At 38.2% G+C, this 25,597-nt stretch overlaps 1 protein-coding gene across 2 annotated transcripts in view; it reads left to right on the top strand.

The window, feature by feature from the left end:
* mctp2 (multiple C2 and transmembrane domain containing 2) overlaps window positions 1-25,597 on the top strand; it is a 118,708-nt gene that overhangs the window by 46,001 nt on the left and 47,110 nt on the right. For both annotated transcript variants that reach the window (XM_008118852.3, XM_062962984.1), the window contains 7 exons: window positions 4,292-4,478; window positions 4,717-4,810; window positions 5,152-5,254; window positions 5,804-5,906; window positions 17,405-17,506; window positions 18,716-18,790; window positions 19,065-19,184. In XM_008118852.3, coding sequence (XP_008117059.2) covers window positions 4,292-4,478; window positions 4,717-4,810; window positions 5,152-5,254; window positions 5,804-5,906; window positions 17,405-17,506; window positions 18,716-18,790; window positions 19,065-19,184 — 784 coding nt within the window. The remainder of the gene's footprint in view (window positions 1-4,291; window positions 4,479-4,716; window positions 4,811-5,151; window positions 5,255-5,803; window positions 5,907-17,404; window positions 17,507-18,715; window positions 18,791-19,064; window positions 19,185-25,597) is intronic.

The following is a 25,597-nucleotide window of genomic DNA, read 5'->3' on the forward strand; positions in this document are numbered from 1 at the left end:
CAGGGAAGAGCAAAGGGGATAATAATAATAATAATAATAATAATAATAATAATAATAATAATAATAATAATAATAACTACTTTATTTTTGTATCCCGCCTCCATCTTCCCGAAAGGACTCGGGGTGGCTAACATGGGGGCAAGCCCAAACAATTACAATAAAATAAAATAAAATGCATACAAAACACAGAACAACATCCAGTAAAAATTCTTATTCAACTGCTTGTGTTTTAAATGTACAGATGCCTTTGAGCTAGTGTATGCTGTGTAATTCTTTAGCATAATTGTACAATCAAGTTTAAACTTCTGGTTTGAATGAATCAAAATGATTTTGAATATTAATTCAGAAATATATATCAATATCTCTATCTTCCTTCCTTCCTTCCTTCCTTCCTTCCTTCCTTCCTTCCTTCCTTCCTTCCTTTTCTTCCTTCCCTTTCACTTAAATGAATAAACAAATGTATTTATAGCTCAGTCTCTGCACTTGTGGTTTGGATTGTCACCTTGTTGATATCCGAATCTTTCTCTGACATTTGTTGATTTTATGTTTATCTGACTTAAGGAGAACATACGCAATACTTTGTTATATATGGATTGCCATCTGTTCTGGATTGTCCATGAACACAGACGGCAGGATATAAGCAGAGCTTCAAAAGTAACTTTAGGTAGCGGCAGGAGGAAATTCTAATGAGCACCAATAGGGAAAAAAGCAGCTTGTTCCAGATATAATTATATATTATTGTTTAAATAAGAACTTGTTGCTTTCCTTATTTTTTGCTTACACGTTTGCGTTTTTTGAAAGGAACAAAAGGATTTCTTTTTTTGTAACTACACCAAGCCATCAGTGTAAGCCACATCCCACAACTATCGAAGTAACTTAAAAAAAGTTGTCCTTACACTGCAAAAGGAGTGAAGCTGTCTCTTGTTGAATCCCCTTAGTAAAGCAATTTCTTTATACCTTTGAAGATATATTAATAATCTTCAATATTAATAATACTGTTGTCATTTTCTATGTCCTATTCTATTGTGATCCCAGCTCCACAACTAAGTACAGTAGAGTCTCACTTATCCAACACTCGCTTATCCAACGTTCTGGATTATCCAACGCATTTTTGTAGTCAATGTTTTCAATACATCGTAATATTTTGGTGCTAAATTCATAAATACAGTAATTACTACATAGCATTACTGTGTATTAAACTACCTTTTCTGTCAAATTTGTTGTATAACATGATGTTTTGGTGCTTAATTTGTAAAATCATAACCTAATTTGATGTTTAATAAGCTTTTCCTTAATCCCTCCTTATTATCCAACATATTCACTTATCCAACATTCTGCCGGCCCGTTTATGTTGGATAAGTGAGACTCTACTGTAGTTGCAAATGTGCCTGAGGTTTGAATACTGTTCCCTGCCATGCATTTGGGGAAATAGGTTAATGTTAATATAAAAATGGATCTGTTAGCTTTTTAAAAATGAAGCAAAATTATATACCAACTACTTGAAAATTAAAAATGATGGTTTTTGTATCTGGATCCATTCTGGGTTTGAGTCCAGATATTGAGCGTATTGTCCTCAATGTTAACCCCTACTTTCAACATAGGTTCAGCACCTTGGATAGCTCCACTCAAACCTGGGTTCACAACCACGGAGCTCATCTATTTACAAACTAGAAATTTCAGGATAGATAGGATAAGGCCATGACACATGTTAAAGGGTTCCTTAAGTCAGTGCTAGTCTGGATAAGCTTCCAAGAAAACTGGTGGGGCATCTGCATTGTAGAATTAATGCACTTTGACACTTTAACTGATACAATGCAATGGTAGGGAATCCTGGGAGTTGGATGTCACAAGGTCTTCAGCCGTCTCTGTCAAACTATGCTGGTGCATCATCAAACTACAACTCCCAGGATTTAATAGTATTGAGCAGTGGCTGGTGTAGTGGTGCCAAACTGCATTAATTCTATAGTGCAGATGCACCCTGGTATCCTGCTGGACTGAGTTTGTAAATTCTTGTGGTTCTCAACTTGTGGGTCGCCAGATGTTTTGGCCTTCAACTCCCAGAAATCCTTACAGCTGGTAAACTGGCTGGGATTTTTGGGAGTTGTAGTCCAAAACATCTGAGGACCCACAGGTTGACAACCACTGAGATAAGAGGAAGAGATATGTTTCCCAAATTGGGCTCTGGTCGTTTTTTTGTCCTCTTGCTGTGAATGCAGTTTTTTGTAAACAAATTCAGCATGAGTTGGGGCGCTAGTCTCCAAAAGTATAATGCAAACCTAAGTCATTTTATTCTCCTGGTTGAGGCACTTACAAAACCATGTACTTTGAACGACATGCAAGTGGGTTGTTTCACACGCACTTCACAGCACTTCCTTTCTCCCCTGGCATGAAGTGAGCTTGAACATGTGAACAAGACTGATTTCTGCACTCCCTCGTTTCCTTTGCAAACTTGTAATTTTAAGATAGAAAGTCGGCGCAGCAATTTGTAGCAAATGGGTGCCAACAGCTCTGGTTCTACAGCTGGAACGGGATCAATTGAGAGTAACTTGTGGCTCATTTACCCATTTACCTAGAAATAACCCACCTGGATAGATTTTGAAGGTGGGCTATTAAGAAAACACCTTAACAAGCTGTTGTTTAAATAAATACCTGTCAACAGGATTTAAGCACTGAAAACCTGTTCCAGACCTTCTCTCCAGACCTGTTTGGAAACCTGATTCCTGTCGCATACCATTGCTATGAAATCTCCCCCCTTGGAGTCTCTCTTAGTTGAAGTTCCACATATTTGCTCCATGCCTTTTTTGAAAAGCTTAAATCCTTGCAGCTCCTTAAAAGTCGCACTCTATTGACTTCCACATAAAAAGATGTTTTTCACAGGCACCAGTTTGTCAATTTCTACCCCCTTTCCCATTTTTTTCAAACATTGCAAAGCATGAGGAAAAAAACAACATTTTTCTCAGTGTTTAAAAAGGAGTATGTTAAAGAAAGAGCTACTTGTAGTTCCTTTTGCTATTTTAATTTTTTTGGAAAATAGTCTCGTGGCTGGAAAGAGTGACTACTGACTTCACACCATTGATGAAATGCAGACTGTGATGCTATCTTGCATCTCCCAAAGGCAAATTTGAAATAGTCATGCAGAAAACAACCCAAAAGCAAGAAAAATGCAATTTTTTAAAAATACTTCCACTGCATTCCCCATCTTAAATGCCATGATAGGCCAAAACACTCTGTTTTCTCCAAATTAGGACAGAAAGGGAAGGCAGATCTCTCCCTGTTGCAAATTTCAGAATGGGAAAAATATGGAAGAAAATGGATATATTTAGGCATGGGGGTAGACAGGTGAATTGTGGGGTGAAATTGGACCCTGATTCCCACACATTTAGCCCAACCATACTCTACAGTAAAAAGCTTTGGTGAGTTCAAATTGACATCCCATTTCAATGGAAAGGAGATAGACAACTAGAACGTTCCCCTCTCCAATGCATTACATTGTTTTCTAACAACCATACATACTTGTGTATAAGTCGACCCCATGTATAAGTTTTGGGGCCAAAATCATGGATTTTGATGTGATTCATGAATAAGTTGAGATTTATTCTATGGAAAGAACCAGTGCCACCTAAAGACGGCACTGGTCCTCTCCATGGAATAAATCTCCATTCTGACCCCAGATTGGGTCCTCTCAATTCTGATCCCCAGCTGTCACCACCATTTCTCACCCAGACATTCAAACAGGTCCAACATGCAGCAAAACACGATTCATGAAACATAACTTGCAGGCTGTTCTCCACATGTTTGCATCATCTGTTTATGCATGAACTTCACAAAGGTGTCATACTGTTCTGTAGGGTTTTGTGGTCAAGATTTCTTGATACTCTTCATGGATCATCCCCAGAAGGGGATGACTCCTTTTTTTGAGAAGGCTTAAGGTGGAACACTTGCATTGACTTGTTGATAGGTGACCCAGGTTTTGGGGTGGATTTTAACCAACATTTATAGACCTATACATAAGTTTACAGAGCTATCATTTGAAAGTAGGGTTGAGGAACATGTTGGGATTCCACTTCCCATCAGACATAGCCAACATATCCATGGATGGAGGAGATTGAGAACTGCAATCCAGCAACATCTCAAGAACCAGATACGTAGTTGTTACTCTGCTTTAAAGCTTGCAAAAGATTCCACAACTTTGCAGCAATGAGTGAACAAACAATAGCACAAGATGGTTTTTGTGTCCGTTTGGAATCCATTGTTGCCATGCTTTAACTTAATTTCGCTTCTGTTGTTTTAGGTGCAAAGTAGATATTGCTGCACTCCCTGGCAAACAAACAAACTACTTGGAATTGCCGGTGGAGAAACAACCAGGATCCTTGTTGATAGGCATCTCCGTTGTGCCTTGCTTGGGCGTTTCTATCTCTGATTTGTGTGTTTGTCCCCTGGCAGATCCCACTGAGAGGAAACAGATCTCCCAACGTTATGTGAGTTTGGATGCTCCCCCTCACTCATTTTTCCCATTTTTTTTCAGTATGGGAAAGAGAGAAGGAAAGGGATAAGGATATGAAGCCCACATTCAAATTGTTACTGAGATGATATCTAAATAACAAGTCGTGACTATACTAAGGAGTTGTATTGAAGTAGTAGATTAAAAGTCTGCAACAGCAAAACTTGATTTATTTATTTTTTTTAAAAATCCTTTCTTCTCATTTTGGTTTGCAGAGTGTAAGAAGCTCATTCCAGAACATAAAAGACATCGGATTTTTGCAAGTTAAAATTTTAAAAGCTGTTGATCTCTTAGCTGCTGATTTTTCAGGTATGAAACTTTGCTCCTCTCAAATTCCTTGTTTTCCATTATGGGTCAGGGCAAGGAATGGATGCTTATTGAAGAGTGTGCCCAAGCTAGTCAGTTAATAAATCCAACTGAATCATTTCCTGTTATAGATGCCTTTGATTGAAACACTTCTATTGATTCATCCTAGAATCGCATTGAATTTTTTAGCTGCTGCACCACATTTTTGACTCTTGTTCAGCTTGTAGTCTATGAAGACTCCTAGATCCCTTGCTAAAATTTTGACCATTTTAAAAATGTTTCACTTATGCATTAATTTTTTTTAAAAAAAGAAAACCATGAAAATACTGCTGTTTTCTTTCCAGGCAAAAGTGATCCCTTCTGTCTGTTGGAGCTTGGGAATGACAGGCTTCAGAGTTATACGGTTTATAAAAACCTCAATCCGGAGTGGAACCAGGTCTTCACTTTGTAAGTGGATTTGCAACTCACCATTTTAGGAACTGTAAATATATCAATGAAGTAGTTTACGGGACTAAGGATCTTGGAGGGTGCTTTCTAAAAAGGAAGCATTCAATATGGAATGAATCCAACCTGGTGAGAGCATGGATGAGCTCCCTCTGTCAGCTCCAGCTCCCCAAGAAGGGACATGAGAGACGCATCCCATAAGGATGGTAAAAACATCAAAACATCCGGGAAATGTCCCCTGGGCAACGTCTTTGCAGACGGCCAATTCTCTCACACCAGAAGCAACTTGCGGTTTCTCAAGTTGCTCCTGACACGGAAAAAAAACTTTCATATCCAGAAGTCAGTTAATTTCTTGTGCCCACAAATGTGTGCAATAAGACAACTTGGCAAAAAAGCAGATTAATTTGATTAGATCAGGGGGAATGTGAATTTAACGGACCAAACTGACCCGTACTTAATTAGTGAAAATGTATGCTGAACTCTTTTTGTAACAGATGTGCTCTTTTTGTAGCACAGACTCCTAATTTTTCCTGTCTGTGCCTCTATTTCTAGCCCTGTCAAAGATATCCATGATACCCTTGAAGTGACTGTGTTTGACGAAGATGGAGACAAACCTCCCGATTTCCTAGGAAAGGTTGCCATCCCTTTGCTGTCTGTAAGTTGTGTGTCTTTTCTTCCATTTATCAAACTGGACTTGATGGCTTCGTTGGGAAATGTCTCCATTCTCGACTTCTCAGATAGGAAGACAACCATTTGTGATGTACCCGTTTCACTTGATATTTATAATGGCCCTTTATGTTGTATATGGGATAGTCTCTCCGCCAAGCATTGTGATGAATTGCAAGAGAGAGAGAGAGAAATCATTGATCCACCTGTAATTCATTGGGACCGTTGCTTGATTTCCCCCCAGAATGGACTATTTTGGTAGCTCCACTTCTTTGTTCATTTTTTCCCTCTGTTTTTCCCGCAGGGAAGGAGCAGCAACTCTTAGTTATTATATAGACTCTTCCAGGTAGTTTCTGTGCTTGTGTCGGTTGTTGTTCCCACCAAATACAGATGCAGTATTTATAGAGAATTCACAAAGTGCTCTTCACCTACATTCTGAGGACAATCCTTTCAAGTGTTGCAATTGACGTGTCAGGACAGTTGAGTCAAATGCTGGGTTAGTTGTCACTCTTGTTTAGCCCTGGCGCTTTGAATATTCTGGCTGTGACTGAGGTCCTATATCAGAGCCAGTCGAGGATAACACTCTGGCATCCATGTGTGAATCATGCTATGCATGTAGGGTCAAGTCATGCTATGCATTTTCACATGTGTGAGTCATGCTATGCATGTAGGATCAAAATGTCATGATTGCACGATGGACACATTCTGCTGATAGTAGAATGGTACAATGGATGTGTTTCCCTGGGCCTTGTGTTTTGCATATCATGGTTGGGCTTTGAACACTGCCTGTGATAGCTGCGAGAAGTGCATCAAATGTTGTAGTTATGCATTGTGTATATTGTGCTTTATTGTGCACACCATATACAGGTTGAGTATCTTTTTCCAATGGTGCATTTTGAGATAGAGGAGCCACAGTTGTGCAATGGGTTAAAACCTTGCTGACCTGAAAGTTGCCGGTTCGAATCTGCGAGATGGGGTGAGCTACTGTCTGTCAGCTCTAGCTTGCAGGGACATGAGAGAAGCCTCCCGGCTATCACATCTGGGTGTCCTCTAGGCAGCATCTCTGTAGACAGCCAATTCTCTCACACCAGAAGCGACTTGCAGTATATTCTCAAGTCGTTTCTGATATGGTAAAAAAAATAATAATCTTGAGATACCCAAAGACTCTGCATTTTAGAACCATCACACTTGAAGGAGCATCCCTCCTTACATATGCCTATTCTTCATATATATAAAAGGGCTCTCATTGAATAATAATAATATACTGTATAAGTTCATATTGAAATTGTTTTATCCATTGCCTTGATATCTTGTTTTGTCTGTTTTGGGCATTGAATCTTTGCCATTTTGTTATTTTTTGTTTGAAACCGCCCTGAGTCCCTTTGAAGAGATAGGGCAGATTATAAACAAATAATAATAATAATAATGATAATAATAATAATAATAATAATAATAATTATACATTTTATTTATTACCCGCGTCTCCCGATGGCTCAAGGTGGGGATAAAACAAAGTTTAAAAAAATATGAACATAAAATATATGCCATACTTTACATAGTATATAATGTATACTATGTAATACAGCATATAAATGCTGCAAATAAATAAATAAATAAATAAATAATGCAGTAAATAAATAAATAGATAGATACAAAAATATAAAAAGTGGCCACACAGATACAAAAATGGCATATAGTAGCGATAGTATGTAAATCAAAACTTATGATTGAAAGTTGACTGGGTTGACCTGACTCTCAATCTTCTCTTCTTCAAGCTGTACAAAAGTCCCTCAAACTGTTCTTCTTATGGTTTGGTTCCTATCTCTGTTTTTGCATACAATTATATAATAGTTTGCAAGCAGGGCAATCAATCAATACATTTTGATTTCCATTGAAAGGGACTCAACGCAAACATAACACGTGACAAAGGTGGGATTTGGTCCCGTTTGAGAACATGTCCTTCTAAATCAGCTCTAGTCCTTCTAAAAGCTGGACTCCTCTCTCAGCAAAGAATACAATTGAATTGCCTTGCCCTTCTCCACAACTTTTTTGGCTTTTGGGCAGAGTGTGGCTTTTGTTTCCAGAGTCTGAAGGTGTGTGAGGTCTCCTTTCCCCCCTTTGAAAAAACGTTCCTGGAAGATCTCATTGGGCGGCGAACCATTTGATGTTTACAGGGAAGGAACAACTCCTCTAACATCTTTTATTCAATTTTTGATGACTCTGTTAATTCCTCCCCGAATCCTCATATCCCTGATGTTACTGGACGGGAGCGGCATGAGCAGCTGGTCTCCTGGAGAGCCAACGCCTGCCAAATGGCCTATGTAAGAGGCAGCCGGCTGTGTGGGCTGACAGAGAAAAGATGTCAGGATTTGATATTTTTCCCTCCCCTCTCCTCTTGATTTTATAGACATTTGTCAAGTGTCCTTTGGGATTCCCAGAGCAAGGCAGGCTGTGGACTAAGTGGGAGGGAAGGGAAGCATTCATATGCTGGATGGGAAGATCCAAACTCGATTCTGTCTGACTTTCTTTGTCTGAGTCTTTAAGAACAAACCACCAAAGGAGACAGTGAATATTGGCCTATAGACTAGATTTTCCCCACTCAAATACGGGACCAAGGCACTGCTTTATTTATTTATTTATATTCCGCTTTATCTCTCCGTACAGAGATTCAAAGCGGCTCACAATGAAAACTGTTACAACTTAATATATATAAATATACAACAATAAAACAATATGTCATTGACCAGACCGCCAACTTGACCAGACCACCAACCAATTAAGATTTATCAAGCAATTTAATTTTGAGAACGCCAATAAACCAGGGAAATGGTTGGCGCGGAAAATACGTAAGAAAAAACAATTTCAACAAGTGACACAAATTAAGAAAGACAAGGAATGTATTACCAAGGATGAGGATATCTTACAAGAATTTAATAAATTCTATTCACAATTATATAAAGACGATGAAATTGATATGACAAAAATAACACAATACTTGGGAAATCAAAAACTAGAGAAGATTAGCGAACAACAGAGAGAAATTCTCAACAAAGAAATCACAGAAAATGAAATAAAGAAAGCAATTAACTCTTTAAAACCCAACAAATCGCCGGGACCTGATGGTTTCTCAGCAAACTTTTATAAAACAATGCAGGATATATTAATTGTCCACCTGAAAAGGTTAATGAATGAGGTATTGCAAAATAAAGAAATACCAGATACTTGGAGAGACGCAGATATAATCGCTATACCTAAAGAAGATCAAGATACCTCAGACGTAAGAAACTATCACCCCATATCTTTATTGAATACAGACTATAAAATATTTACGTGCATATTGGCTAACAGATTTAAAGAATTTTTAAACAATTGGATTAATCCAGAACAAACAGGCTTTCTTCCGGGAAGGAAAATGAAAGATAATGTTAGATGCATTTTGGACATAATAGAATACTATGATTGGAACCATCAAAAAGAAGTAGCATTGCTCTCCATCGACGCGGAAAAAGCCTTTGATAATTTGAATTGGTCTTTTTTTAAATTATTATTTAAGGAAACAGATATCGGTCACCAATTTTACAACGCAGTGGATACGATTTATGACAAACAAAGAGCTAAAATCCTGATTAATGGCCAATATACAAAGAACATCAAGATTGAAAAAGGGGTAAGACAGGGGTGCCCATTATCCCCTCTGATCTTTATTTTTGCTTTAGAAATTCTTCTAAAAAGTCTAAAAAATGACCGAGAACTAAAGGGCACAAAAATTTTGAAAAACGAACTTAAATACAGAGCATTCGCGGATGATATCATTTGCGTTATTGAAGACCCGAAAATACAACTACCTATGTGGATAACTAAGATTGAAGAATATGGAGTAATAGCAGGTTTCCGTCTAAATAGAAAAAAGACCAAGATATTAACAAAGAATATGACTAAAATAAATCAAGAAATATTGCAAAACACGACAGGAATCTCGATAACCAAAAAAATTAAATATTTAGGAATTTGGCTTACAGCTAAGAATGCGCAATTATTAGAAAACAATTATAAATTAAAGTGGAAGGAAATAAAACAAGACTTACAAAAATGGCAGAATTTAAATATTTCATTATTAGGAAGAATCGCAACAATTAAGATGAACATCTTGCCGAAAATGCTCTACCTATTCCAAAACTTACCCATAATTAGATCGATGAAAACAATTGCGGAATGGAACAAAGACCTCTCAAAATTTATATGGAACGGTAAAAAACCCAGAATTAGATACGCAACAATGATGGAGAAAAAAGATAGAGGTGGATTCGGCCTGCCAAACCTAAAACTCTACGTGGACGCCTGTGCTTTGACGTGGATTAAAGATTGGTGCAACCTAAAAAAAGAAAATATATTAAACATAGAGTGCTTTGACTTGAGAAGAGGGTGGCACGCGTACATATGGTACGATAAAAAACGCATAGAAAAAACCTTTGGAAACCATTTTATACGTTCATCATTGATTAAAGTTTGGGAAAAATATAAAAAATATATGTACGATAAAACCCCATTATGGATTTCACCATTGGAAGAGAACAACAGGAAACTATTAGGCTGGTTACAATGGCCAACATATAAAGACATCCTAATTAAGAAAAACAGCGAATTCCAAATCAGACCTATAGAAGAATTAAAAAGAAGATATAGTAACTTATCGTGGTTACAATATGCCCAAATTAGGGAAAAATTTGTGTTAGACAACAAAGTGGGCTTCTGTTCCAATGAGAAATTTTGGGATAAGATTCTCCAATCAGATAAGAAAGAAATAACCAAAATCTACGATAAACTACTAGAATGGACAAATGCTGCAGAAGAAGTCAAAGGATGTATGGTGAAATGGGCTCAAAATATAGGACACTCAATAAGCATGACCGAATGGGAAACACTATGGAGGAAAAAAATAAAATACACCTATGCGTGGGACTTAAAAGAAAATTGGTTGAAATCCTTTCATAGGTGGTATATCACACCCCAACAGTTAGGAAAAATGTATAAGGGAACTCAAAACTCCTGCTGGAAATGTAAAGACCACATTGGATCGTACTATCATGTTTGGTGGACACGTAACGAGGTTGGTAAATTCTGGAAAATGATACATACAGAATCTCAGAAAATATTAGGGAAAAAATTTCCAATGAAACCAGAATATTATTTACTAAATTTGACAGACTCAGAAACAAAATTTAATGCAAACGACGACAAATTATTTACATATATTAATACAGCTGCAAGGATTATCTATGCAAAACATTGGAAATCACAATTAATTCCGGGGAAGGAAGAATGGCTTGAGAAAATTGAAGATATAAAGGACATGGATGAACTAACATTTTTACTGAAGATGCATAGAGGACAGCCAATAAAAAAGACGGACTGGGACCAATATAAAAAGTATATGGACATGCAGTAAGAAACAAGCCTTGTTACAGAAGAATTAATTTGGATATACCAATACAATCAGGACTGAAAAACAATTATAAAGTTGACTTAAATGGATCCCCAAAAGGGAAGAAGGGAAGTACAATAAGTATGTAAATGTGTATGTGTGGGGTTTTTTTTTTCTCTTTCTTTTTCTCTTTTTGGTTGTTGTAGTTTTTAATGGTTATATGTTGTAGAAACTCAATAAAAATCATTTAAAAAAATATTATTACATATTATTCCTCGTATTATGTCTATTTTTAGTATTATTATATTACAAAATAATAATAATAATAATAATAATAATAATAATAATAATAATAATAATAATAATAATAAGCTGATAAGGAGAAGACCTGGCTATGGCTCACTGAAGAGCCCAGGAGCAAGCCATCAGGACAAATGCAATTAAGGCCAAGATCGAAAAATCAGCTAATGACCCAAAATGCAGACAGTGCAAGGAAACCGACGAAACCATTGATCATATGCTCAGCTGCTGTAAGAAAATTGCACAGACAGACTACAAACAGAGGCACAACTATGTGGCCCAAATGATTCATTGGAACTTATGCCTCAAGTACCACCTCCCAGCAGAAAAGAACTGGTGGGATCACAAACCTGCAAAAATATTGGAAAATGAGCACGTAAAGATACTGTGGGATTTCTGAATCCAGACTGACAAAGTTCTGGAACACAACACACCAGACCTCACAGTTGTGGAAAAGAAAAAGGTTTGGATCATTGATGTCGCCATCCCAGGTGACAGTCGCATTGACGAAAAACAACAGGAAAAACTCAGCCGCTATCAGGACCTCAAGATTGAACTTCAAAGACTCTGGCAGAAACCAGTACAGGTGGTCCCGGTGGTGATGGGCACATTGGGTGCCATGCCAAAAGATCTCAGCCGGCATTTGGAAACAATAGACATTGACAAAATTACGATCTGCCAGCTGCAAAAGGCCACCCTGCTGGGATCTGTGAGCATCATCCGAAAATACATCACAGAGTCCTAGACACTTGGGAAGTGTTCGACTTGTGATTTTGTGATTCGAAATCCAGCGTATCTATCTTGTTTGCTGTGTCATACAATATAATAATAATAATAATAATAATAATAATAATAATAATAATAATAATAATAATAATACATCACACAGTCCTAAACACTTGGGAAGTGTTCGACTTGTGATTTTGTGATACAAAATCCAGCATATTTATCTTGTTTGCTGTGTCATACAATATAATAATAATAATAATAATAATAATAATAATAATAATAATAATAATAATAATACATCACACAGTCCTAGACACTTGGGAAGTGTTCGACTTGTGATTTTGTGATACGAAATCCAGCATATCTATCTTGTTTGCTGTGTCATACAATATAATAATAATAATAATCATCATCATCATCTTTATTTATATCACACTCTCAAGGGGACTCAGAACGGCTTACAACAAAATTACAGTAAATTATATAACAAACAATAATCACATATCAATTAATAAAACAAAATCCAACCCAAATAAGTTAATACAAATATGTAAACAGGTTTTTTTCATGTCAGGAGCGACTTGAGAAACTGGAAGTCGCTTCTGGTGTGAGAGGATTGGCCATCTGCAAAGACGTTGCCCAGGGGATGCCTGGATCTTTTTACCAGCCTTGTGGGAGGCTTCTCTCATGTCCCCACATGGAGCTGGAGCTGATAGAGGGAGCTCATCCGCACTCTCCCTGGGTTGGATTCGAACCAATAAACAGTTTAAAAGACTATTTAGCCATCTACAACAGTATACATAAAAAAACGCCGTTTAAAACCAGCCGGTTCCTATGCTTAGGGTTTCCATTATAAGTTGTAGTTCTGATAACAATTAAAAATCCTATTCGATAAGTTTTGATAATGGCTAATATTCTTAGCCATTATCAAAAACCTGCTATATATATGTGTGTGTGTAAGCACTGTGTCCACAAAATATTTGAAATCAATGCCTACTAGAAACACTCAAACTGTACAATCTGAAAAGAAAACAGACTGCTATTCTCTCCCAGAGGAATGGAAATTGGAAAGATGGCTAGGCCTTCTCCCAACAACTGAGATCAAGGCATGGCAGGGTTGTGCCTAGCTGCTCTTCTTTTTTGTAGACCAGAGCAATGGAAATGGGAATTCCCATCAACCAACTTACCACCCACTAAGAGTAAGGCATGATGCTATTGTGCCTGGCTGCTCTTCACTCCCTTAGAGGCCACAGCAATGTAAATTAGTATGGAGAGGGTCTCCCACTAACCACTGAGACCAAAGTACAATGCTCTTATGCCTGTTTGCTTTTCTCTCTCTGAGAGATCAGAACAATGGATGTGAAAATGGAGGAAGGGCTTCTTCCCACAAACTGAGACCAAGGCACAATGATGTTGTGCCTGGCTGCTCTTCTCTCCCTAAGAAGCCAGAACAATGGACATAGGAAGGGAAGAAGGGCTTCTCACCATCAACTGAGACCAGACACGATGATGTTGTGCCTGGCTGCTCTTCTCTTCCTAAGAGATCACTACAGTGACAGTGGATCAGAGCTTCTCACCAGCCATTATGGAAGAGAGAACTATGACATCTGTAATGGACTGTAGCTCCATTAGTCTAATAGACATGTTCATATCCTGAACATCAGAAGGTAACTGATATGGACCTTATTAAGGGTACAGCTGTATAATTTACTCAGGAGAAATTTCTGTTGAATTCTGTGTAACTTCAAGTGTATACGTGTTGTGACTCGGCAGCAGAACCAGAGTGAAGATGAGGAAGGGGATTTTTGGTTTCAGATGCAGGAGCCAGAGGATGGGATGCAAGATGAATTCCAGGATGATGTCATGGGGCTGAGAAATCATGGAGTTATACAGGCTGGTTCAGAAGGGCAAGAAGTGCAGCCTGTGGATGAACTCCTGAACCAGCCTGTCATAGATAACAGCCAGGGAGATGTTCCCATGGGAAATAATGAGCCGGATTTGTCTCAGGCTCCTATTCAGGTGCAAGATAATGAATTAGTTGACCTTGACAATCAAGGAGCGCCATTGCTATCTAGAGCAGATCGTTTGCAATGGAAAGGAATGCCTAGGCGCAGCCTGAGATTAGCTGGAAAATGGGAGGCCTCTGAAGGGAAGAGAAATGCATTTTCTTATTCTTCCTTATAAATTTTTCTGCAGCTGAGAAATTTGCTCACTATTGTGTGACATTAAGGATGGTCCTAATGAAAGCATTTTTCTGACTATGAATTTTGTCTTTATTCTTGTGCAGGCCACCCAGCTCCCTATTCTCTTCTGAGGTGGGAAGCACAATCGGGCTATTGTAGGGAAAGAATTACATATTTTTTTCCCACAAATAAATGTTTTCAGGAGCAATTTCATCCCCTGTTGAATAATAACTGGATGTGCAAAGATCAAAATGGAAAATGGTTCCACACAGCCTTTTGTGATGACCTTTCCAAATCCTCCAGGGCTGAGCCATTTTGTGTCATGTCATCCATGGTAGACAATGAAAACGGCGTTGGTGACAAGCTTGCTTTGAAAGCATTCGTAAATGAATGCGAACAGAGTGGAGGTGGGGGAAGATGTTGTTGTCGCACCATTTTTCTTCCAGACAAGAGCAATGAAAAGTCAGTCTCTATTCCTTAAGAGCCTTGTCTCCTCGGTATCCTGTACTGTATCAATCTCTGACTTTCCCTATTTCATTAAAATTCTCAAGTGGTCAGCAGGGTTGCTCTGTAATAGAGTTAGCATTGGCTATCCATATGTTTTACTCCCGCACATCCATTTTGTCTGGGATGTTTTGTACAAATGCTTCAGCAAATATATCCATCAGCCCTTGAGGAATCTGGCATGTTGAGGCTTTACATCCTGTGGGTAACTACAGCGTCGTTCAATGCAGTTTGGACATCTGCAAATCAACTATCTTTCATTTTTTTAATATTCAAAATAACTTTGCATGCGTAATTTTTGGTTCTTATAACAGCCTCATAGGATGGCTATCTCCATATTTTGAGTTTATATAGTTCTCTGAGATCAAATGAATAACTGCCCAAATCCATCTGTTGCGTTTATGACCAGCATGGGATCAAATCTATGCTTTGTTTTGAGCTTTTTGTTTTATTTCTTCTTTTAAAAATAAATACCATATACACTTGTATATCCTCATATGGATTATCCAAACAGTTTCTCCAAACTAGGGAAGATTTTTTAGCTTACTTGGTACAAAATACATTTTTACTACTTTTCTGAGGCTTCTTCAACATCTGCAGCTCATTTGAGAACATGCACAGTTTATATGTTGTTTTTTTTTATAAGACTTTTAAAGTAGAAGTCAACTGAGATGGTTGTCTCATTGAGATAAAAAGAGACAAATCCTTGAGGAAGCTTTGACACTATCTACACTGCCATATAATATTGGAACTGTGTTATATGGTCAGTGTAGATCAATGGTTCCCAACCTGTGGTCTATGGACCACCAGTGGTCCCCAAGAACTAAAATATGGTCCATGGCCTGACAGTTACTGGTTTGCGAAATCTTATTATAGTGCCGAGGCAACAGGGATGTCAGGAGGGGAGAGGCTGACTACCCACAAAAGGCGCGACAGCAAGCTTCCTGACTGCTGCTTCTCCTCCTCCCTCCCGCTGAGCAGAGCCGTTCCATGTGGTGCCTGAAAGCAGAGGCGCCTTGGAGTCTTCGTTTTTATGCCTGTTCCTGGGGTTATTTGAGGTGCTGATTCAGAAAATTGCATTGGCTAGACCACATCAGCTTTAGATGATCAAATATGGTTTTCTATGGGCAAGCAGATGGCGACTACTGGATGGCATATGTTAGAAACTAGAGCTGAAGTGGTCTATCCAATGCAATTTTCTGAATCAGCATCCCAGATAACCAAACCGAATCTAAAGTTGACCAAAAACTGATCTGTGACCCTTTTGGTACTAATGTTGGAGAGTGGTCCCTGGTCAAAGTGGTCCCTGGTCAAAAAAAGGTTGAGAACCACGGGTATAGACTTATATAAAGCATTTTGACCACATTGAACAGCATTATATACTACACTGACCATATAGTGCAGCTCAGGAAAGTGGAAAGGCCTTCATAGCCAGCAGATTACCATGAATGGCAAAATAGAGTAATAGTAAAATTAAAGAAATTATTTTATTTCCAGTAATCAATTAGATTAAACTACTTCCTCTCACTTATATTAACTTGTAATAATTGGTACTATTGGATCATACTACACAATTGCAACACTTTGATTTTACATGGCAACCTGGGATTTGTAGTATGCAGATGGACTAGAGATCTCTGGCACAGAAAATACCAAATGAAATCACAAATCCCATGACAGTTGGGAATGGAATCAAAGTGCTACAACTGCACAGTATACACTGGCCCATTGTGATTTTCCAAATACTATCTGCCTTCATGCCTTACATTTTCTTCATTTTCACTTGTGAGACTCGATGTTTCTTCTTGCATTGAGATTTGCTTCTTTACCATATGCGTTCTCTCTACCAGACCCACTTATTTATGCACTGAATGTACATATTTTTGTGCACATATTCTCCTGAGTAAAGTATGTTTCTCCCCATCTTTTGATTGCTGTTTAGCCGCTTATGTTTTGAAATTGTACATGTGTTTTGATGCATTCAGAAGGTCCAGCAAGCTTTGCCAATGTGTGAATATCTGAAGCGAGGTGTGCTTTGCCTTGCCATAAACCAGGGAAGGTGTGAATTTGACAATTCCCATGAATACCTTAAAGAGTCCATCTTTCCTCAGGCAAATCTAATAGATAAATTGCTTTAGAAGGGGTTTGCAACATATGTATATTTTTCATAGATATAATAGTACTGTTGCTTAAATATTATCTGAACAAAATCAGATCATGGAGTTAGAAGATATGTCAAATGATGCTTTGTGTTTTAGTCTGATGCAAGGTGGTGAAACTATTTTGGGGATAACTTTGGGTTATGAAGCTTGTTTCCTTGTTATTTTCTCTTCTCATTTCCTGTTGCAGATTAGAAATGGTCAGCAAAGTTGCTACACGCTGAAGAATAAAGATCTAGAGCTTCCTTCCAAAGGTGTAATCTACTTGGAGCTGGATGTCTTATTTAATCCTGTAAGTTGAATGACTTATGTGGATCCAAGATTATTTTGTAAGGACGTGCTGCTTTACCAAAGCATAGGAGAAGTTGGTTGGTTTCAACATATTGTGGCTTGAAGTGAGCCACAGCTTCAGATTTCTGCAATCCCTCACCACCCTAAAACAATGCTCTTTTACAAAATGCTGAGGATCCAAAAGTGTTTGAGGTTTCTTATTTTCTACATTTTTGAATATCTGGATTTGGATATCCCTACAAAACAAGCTGTCTTGTTTCAAGGAGCCATGGTGGTGCAATGGGCTAAACCCTTGCACCAGCTGAACTGCTGACCTGAAGGTTGGTGGTGCGAATTCGTGAGATAGGGTGAGCTCCTGTCTGTCAGCTCTAGTTTGCGGGGATATGAGAGAAACCTCCACAAACACATCTGGGCATCCCCTGAGCAACGTCTCTGTAGACAGCCAATTCTCTCACACCAGAAGCAACTTCTCAACTCACTTCTGACACAATAAAGAAAAGTATGTTTCATTAATACTATTACACATCACTAGAAGGTCATTTTATACAATATTTCGTAATAACTTTACACGTGAAACAAAGTTTGCACACATTGAACAATGAGAAAGAAGTAGTGTCACTTTCTCAGCCAATTTGAGATTTTGGAACATTTCAGTTTTCAGTTAACTTGCAGTTAAAGTGTACTAACAGTGTTATAACTGTGTTGTGTGAACTTGTTGAGGCTCTTATCATCCCATCAATCAGCCATTAATTTCCAATGGTTATAATATTTGTATTATCCTTTTGTGACTGTCTGCACATGTCTTTCTCACCTTCTAAATTGTTTTGCAGCTGAACAAGGGTTTTTAACTGGGAATTTTAAAATACTGTTTATATTTAATCTTGTTTTAATGTTCGTATATTTGTATATGCTGATGCTTTTATGTTAAGCCACTTTGAGCCCCCTGTGGGGGAGATAAAGTGGAGTATAAATTAATATAACAACAACAACAACAACAACAACAACAACGTATTAATCATTGTAATAACGACAACAACAACAACAACAGCAACAACTGGTGGGACGAACCTTGTGCTAATGTATTTTCAAAGATCGTGATAGCAAAAGCCACATTAGCAAGACATATATAGCATTTAAGTGATATTTAAATGACAGATCTTGGGACGGACACTAAAACAATGTGATTCTTTTTATATATATTCGTTCTCAGGTAAAAGCAAGCATCAGAACATTTTCTCCACGTGAGAGACGGTTTCTGGAAGATAATCGCAAGTTTTCCAAGAAGGTATTTCGCTTTCTCGTGTCTTTTTATATGCAGTCAACAGTAGTTCATGCAGGGAGAATATGGAAACTTTTCAGCTCTTCAGTTTCCCAAGAGTGGGAGAATAATTAGGAACCCATCCCTGTAGTTTGGATGTAACAACAAACTATGGTTTGGCATGATCTCAAACCTTGAACTTGTATCAAATTTTTATTTATTTCACTGCTTAACTTGTCCTGTTCTTCTGAGAAGCTCAATGTGTTCACCTGTTCTTCTGTTTCAATATGTCACCTTCCAGATCTTATCGAGAAACGTTGATCGTGTGAAAAGAATCACCATGACAATCTGGAACGCAATACAGTTTCTTCGAAGCTGCTTTCTTTGGGAATCTCCCGTAAGGAGCGTGATGGCATTTGTGGTAAGTGTTCACCACATTTCTGGTCTTGTTCTTTATGGTGTCATAAAATACCTCCCCCGCAATTTGCGGTACCTAATTTCTCTGCTTACAACTTATAAGCTGTTTTCGAACTGCTTAGGTAAACAGTAAACCGGGTTTGGCTGTTGGGTGCTCACCCCAACCGGGCTTCGAACTGGCCACTTTTCAGTTGGTAGATCTTATTACTGCTGGTGATTTACCAGCTGTGCTACAGCCCAGCCTAGTTTCTATGATCACAATCATCTATTTATTTATCTGTGTCCCACTTCTGGGTATGAGGGAACTCAACAGTTTCTTCTTCTGTTCCTCCATGACTAGGGCAGTGGTAGTTAAGATGAAAAGGCAATCTCTTAACTGCTTCTGGGCAGTCTCTTCCTCCAGTTCTCTATCCAATCTAGCTGTGCTCCATAACACACAGCTATCTAGTATAGAAACATATTATACATTGCAGCCAGGCCCTTTTTATATACCAGAATTCAGCTGTGAAAGCGTCGGAGAAAAACACTACCAATAACATGTCAGTCTCCTTGAGGTAAATCATAAAAGAAGTTAGCAACTCCGTTTATATCTCCTTCTCCGTTCTCGCTGAATACTCAGACTACACATTCTGGTTGTGAAAGTTAAGTCTGCTGCCATGGAGCTAATTGCTACCAATGAATAATACATATATATTTTTTTAAAAAACAAACATTTTAAGGTTAATTTTAAACGTTGCATGGCTGTTGTGAGGAATTATGCTTCGTTGCACATCCCGCTTATGATTTTCCTCCAGAATAATTACCCCCTCTATTGACAGTTTGCTGAATATTAATGGTAATTATGTCATTTAATGAAATTACAGTTTTCTTAATGCAATTACTATAATCTGAGGGAAATTAAAAAGATGTGTTTGACTGCTTTCCCCCCTCCTTTCCTGGGAAAAGCACATGTGCATGAGGTTGAATGCTAGAGAAGACCAAGCCAAATTTGAAGCTCTTGAGATGTGACCTTCTCAAAATTCAAGCATTGAGTGCTTCCTTACTGTTGTTTGGCTATACTAGGCAAACTATAGGTTTTTCCCCTCCTTGATACCGTTTGAGGGGTTGTCTTGGCAGTGGTAACCTGCAATTATAGCCACAGTAGTTACAAGAGAGCAGCACTAGCAATTTTAGAGATCTGATCTGATGGGTTTTTGTTCCAGAGAACCTCTTTTGTGGTCCAGGTAGCTATCTTCATGACTCGGTGTTGTGCATTAGCCTAGCATCACTTCCTGCATCTTCTGTTGTTTCGACTAGCGTTTGATACTAACCTGGGCTTTTGTATTCTACATTTCTTCATTCAAAATTATCTAAATGCTTATTGTTTCCGCCTGAACAGTCAGGTAGAACTTTTTTTAATACAAAGATTTAAAACAGGAGTGTATTAGCCTAGTAGAAGTCTTTAGAGGGTTACCCTTCCACTCTATCTATCTATCTACCTATCTGTCTATCTATCTATATATATATCAAAGCTAAAGAGCCGGCGTTGTTCGTAGACACCTCCAAGATCATGTGGTTGGTATTCTTGCATGGAGTGTTGTTACCTTCCCACTGGAGTGGTACTTATTAATCTACTCACATTTGCATGTCTTCGAGCTGCTAGGTTGGCAGAAGCTGGGGCTAACAGCGGGAGCTCACCCCGCGCCCCAGATTTGAACTGGCAACCTTTTGGTCAGCGAGTTCAGCAGCTCAGTGGTTTAACCCACTCCGCCATCGGGGGCTCTGTAAATGAATGCTGGCACCCCCTAATTTTGTAATGAGTTTTGAAACTTTTTTTCATCAATGGCACAGCCTATATATATGTATATACAGTAGAGTCTCACTTATCCAACATAAATGGGCCGGCAGAATGTTGGATAAGTGAATATGTTGGATAATAAAGAGGGATTAAGGAAAAGCCTCTTAAACATCAAATTAGGTTATGATTTTACAAGTTAAGCACCAAAACATCATGTTATGCTACTAGTTTGACAAAAAAAGTTCAATACGTAGTAATGCTATGTAGCAATTACTGTATTTACGAATTTAGCACCAAAATATCATGATGTATTGAAAATATTGACTACAAAAATGCGTTGGATAATCCAGAACGTTGGATAAGCGAGTGTTGGATAAGTGAGGCTCTACTGTATATATAGGCTGTACAATCGATGAAAAATTGTTTCAAAACTCATTACAAAATTAGGGGTGCCAGCATTTGTTTCTAATGTGTTTCTAAAGTGCTGTTAGTGAACATCCCATTACCATACCAAGAGTAATGAAAATTTCGTTATAGTAATTACGCAGTGGGAAAACTTCTGAGTCTCCTTTCTCCCTCATTTTTACACTTATTGGGGTGAAATGTGCTATAATGGTAGAACACATGTACAACTGTTAGCCCATCAAGTTTCAGAATGCTTCATTTGTCCACAGACTTTTGGGGAATTCCCAAAGGTTTTATTAACAACATTTAAAAAAAAAACTACAAGAGCTATCTCCTTGAATTTTCTATACAATGACACAAGATAACAGGGGATCATTCCCCCCACCTTTCAGACATATTTATACACCTACTAATTTTAGAAATTTCAAAAAAAAATATTTTAGAAAAAATAGATTAAAAAAACCCACAACTATCTCGTTGAATGTCTCTCATATTAGAATAATAGAATCATAGAGTTGGGAGAGACCTCGTGGGCCATCCAGTCCAATCCTGGATTTCCCAAGAAGAAAGGAAAGTTTCCAAGAAGCTGTGCAAACATCAGGGCTTTGTGTGTGTGGCCCACTTTTTGTAGAAATCCCAAAGAAATGATGCAAGATTTGGGTGTAAGTCAACAGCCTGCAAATCATTATTGCTTCTGGCTTTCTGGTTGCCCGATTTACAAAGCGCATGTTCCTGTTAACCTTAGTCTTTAAGTTGCAGAAATATTGTAACTATTGATGCCTGTATAGAGTTATGGTTGCTTTTATTGACATAAGATACACAAAGGACTGGAAATTCCTAAAACAGAGTGTATCAGATAGCAATCATTTCTTGTTTATTGCAATGTGTGTGTGTGCATATGTGGGGACTAGAGATGTGCGTGAAAATTTTTCTTCGTTCTCCTCATGCTATTGTTTTGTTTCGACCTTTCATCAACACAAAATGAATTACAACATTATCGTAGGAAACAAGAGGCAACACAAAAATGAAAGCCGCAGACTCATCGTGCTTGCTTTTGTTTTCCTTTTGTTTCGGCTCCGTAACAATAAACAGGTACTGACCTAGGGCTGCTTTCCCATTACAGATGATGTGTATCAGTGGGTGTTAATAATATATAAATATAAATAACATTAATACATTAATTATAAATATTAATATATTAATATAAATAACAATGGTTATTTTAGGACCCTAAGCTGAGTCTGGGAGAGGAGTGCTTCCCCATTACATCTGATGTGTGCCAATGGGTCTTAATATAAATATAATTAAATTTTTTTTTTTATATTCCAACAATCAACAAAATTTTTGCGATGCCTGTCTTATTTCAATATACATAATACCAAAAGTAACTAATGCTTAAATGACATTTTAAACGATCCTTTGGAATGTATCACCCACCCCCCTACCCTCCCCCCGTTCCTCTGTTAGGTCTGGGAGGAGTGTCTCCCCTTTACGTCCGATGTGTACCAATGAGTCTTAATATTAATATTAGGGTTAGAAATGGTTAATATTAATATTAAATGGTTAATATTAATATTAGGGTTAGAAACGGCTTAGAAATGGAGATGAGCACCAACCCCCAAAGTCGGACATGAATGGACGTAACGTCAGGGGAAACCTTTACCTACCTTTACTTATTAATATTAAGAACAACAGTTTATCTGGGACCCTAATCTGAGTCTGGGAGAGGGCTGTTTCCTCATGACAGCTGATGTGTGCCAATGGGTGATAATAATAATAATAACAATAGTACTCTAGGGAAGACCCAAATGTTTTAAAAGTTGGTGGGCTAAAAGGGGTTGAAATGCCGTCTGTGTGTGGCGATTTTCACCCCTTTAGCTTAAAAACCGAGTGGGCGTGGGGGGGGGGGGAGGGAAGCTTTGGAAGCCCTCCCATAGCAGTCATGGTCCGAAAATGTTCATTTTTTTGTAAGCAGACATAAATTCTGTTCGTATAGGTACCCCATTTTCGTTAGCGGGAACAAATATGAAAATGAGACGAAACGAATAAAACTACACAAAATGACAGCAATTCCATACAAAAGCACAATACTAGTGGGGCCACAAGACATTGCATCCTACCCTGTTTTCCCGAAAATAAGACAGTGTCTTATATATTTTTTGCTCCCAAAGATGCGCTAGGTCTTATTTTCAGGGGATGTCTTATTTTTCCATGAAGAAGAATTCACATTTATTGTTGAACCATAAAATGAACATTTATCATATATTGTACAGTAGTTGTCATCACAAACCAGCATAACCAGACAAACTGTGAATCTTATCAAGAATTTCTTGTTACTACCATTATTTCCATGAACAACAATCTATGGTACGTACATTTACCGATCCTGCATGCTCTGGTGTTCTGTTTGGTGGGCATGCTTCCAAACAAAAACTTTGCTAGGTCTTACTTTTGGGGGAGGCCTTATATTTAGTAATTCAGCAAAACATCTACTACGTCTTATTTTCAGGGGATGTCTTATTTTTGGGGAAACAGGGTATGTTGGAATATATACTGGTCCATTCCCACCTTTCAAGAAACCCATATGAAAGAACTCTTGAAAGGAGATGACTACGTGAAAAGTTTCTGTGCAAATTTCAAGAGGAAAAAATGGAAATTCCTGTAGATGGCGATAGGCAATCACAAATAACAGGGAAATTCTAGCTTCAAATATTCACTTCCTCCCAGTCTTCTTTTTCTTCCTTCTTGCAGTGCTCTCCCCCGCCATAGCACAGCCCCAAGTTATTATGACTTTCTTCAAAGTTTCTTTTGAAGAAAGTAATAATAACTTGGGGCTGTTCTATGGCGGGGGAGAGCACTGCAAGAAGGAAGAAAAATCCCTTCTATACATGCCCTGCATGTATAGAATCATAGAATAATAGAGTTGGAAGAGACCTCATGAGTCATCCAGTCCAACCCCCTGCCAAGAAGCAGGAAATCACATTCAAAGCACCCCCGACAGATGGCCATCCAGCCTCTGCTTAAAAGCCTCCAAAGAAGGAGCCTCCACCAAAGTCCGGGGCAGAGAGTTCCACTGCTCTCACAGTTAGGAAGTTCTTCCTAATGTTCAGGTGGAAGTTCTTCCCAATGTTCAGGTTTCCTGAAGTTTGAAGCTGTTGTTTCGTGTCCTAGTCTGCAGGTCAGCAGAAAAACAAACTTGCTCCCTCCTCCCTATGACTTCCCCTCACATCTTTATCCATGGCCCTCATCATGTCTCCTGTCAGCCTTCTCTTCTGCAGGCTAAACATGCCCAGCTCTTTAAGCCGCTCCTTATAGGGCTTGTTCTCCAGACCCTTGATCATTTTAGTCGCCCTCCTCTGGCTTGTCAACATCACTTTTCAATTGCGGTGCCTAGAATTGGACACAGTATTCCAGGTATAAATTATGTATAATATATATATATATGTGTGTGTGTGTGTGTTATTTATGCATCATATATTATATTTATAATATAGAAATCATGTTTAAAACACACACATTAACACTCCACCCCCAAAATGTGAGACTTTTTCTACTCCAATAAGCATTTTATTAAGCTGAACAGGAACGCTATTAAAATTGGAACTGCCTGGTGCTAATTGTTAGCCTATTTGAAGAATCCACATAGTATCGAAGTGTTTCATTATCACATTGCTCACCGGGTAATTCAAATGGAAGGAGAAATGATTCATTTGCAAATTGTGTTATAAGCAAACCCACATGGTTATGGAAATGTATCCGACCCACCTTTTTCAGTCAGACTATTTTGGGGTTAGATGAAACCAGTTCTCCTCAGGCTAGTGGTGACTTTGAGCAGAGCATAAGGACGCATCGACACTGCAGATCCTAGGAGTTGTAGTTTGGTGAAGGCCTTGCAAAACGACAACTTCCATGATTCCCAAACATTTTGTCATGGTGGTCAAAAATCCTGACAAGGGGAAATCATGTACTGATAAGAATTTCCACAAGACTGGGATTGCTTTGTGAAAAATTCCAGTAGGCTTCTTTCTGCAGAAAATACTATCTTCTGCACAAAAGCTCAAATTTCCTACAAAATAGTATTTTCTGTGCAAAAATTCCAGGATGTGCAGATTTTTTATGGAATAAGTCCTGAACTGGGAACAGTCCCCCAAAACTGCAGTTTTGGAAAACTTTCTCATAGTGAGAAGAAAAGTGCAGGAATGATATGTTGCGTCCTTCATGAACCAAATTAGCAA

This window comes from Anolis carolinensis, unplaced genomic scaffold (assembly GCF_035594765.1).
Source record: "Anolis carolinensis isolate JA03-04 unplaced genomic scaffold, rAnoCar3.1.pri scaffold_11, whole genome shotgun sequence".
Lineage (NCBI taxonomy): Eukaryota > Metazoa > Chordata > Lepidosauria > Squamata > Dactyloidae > Anolis > Anolis carolinensis.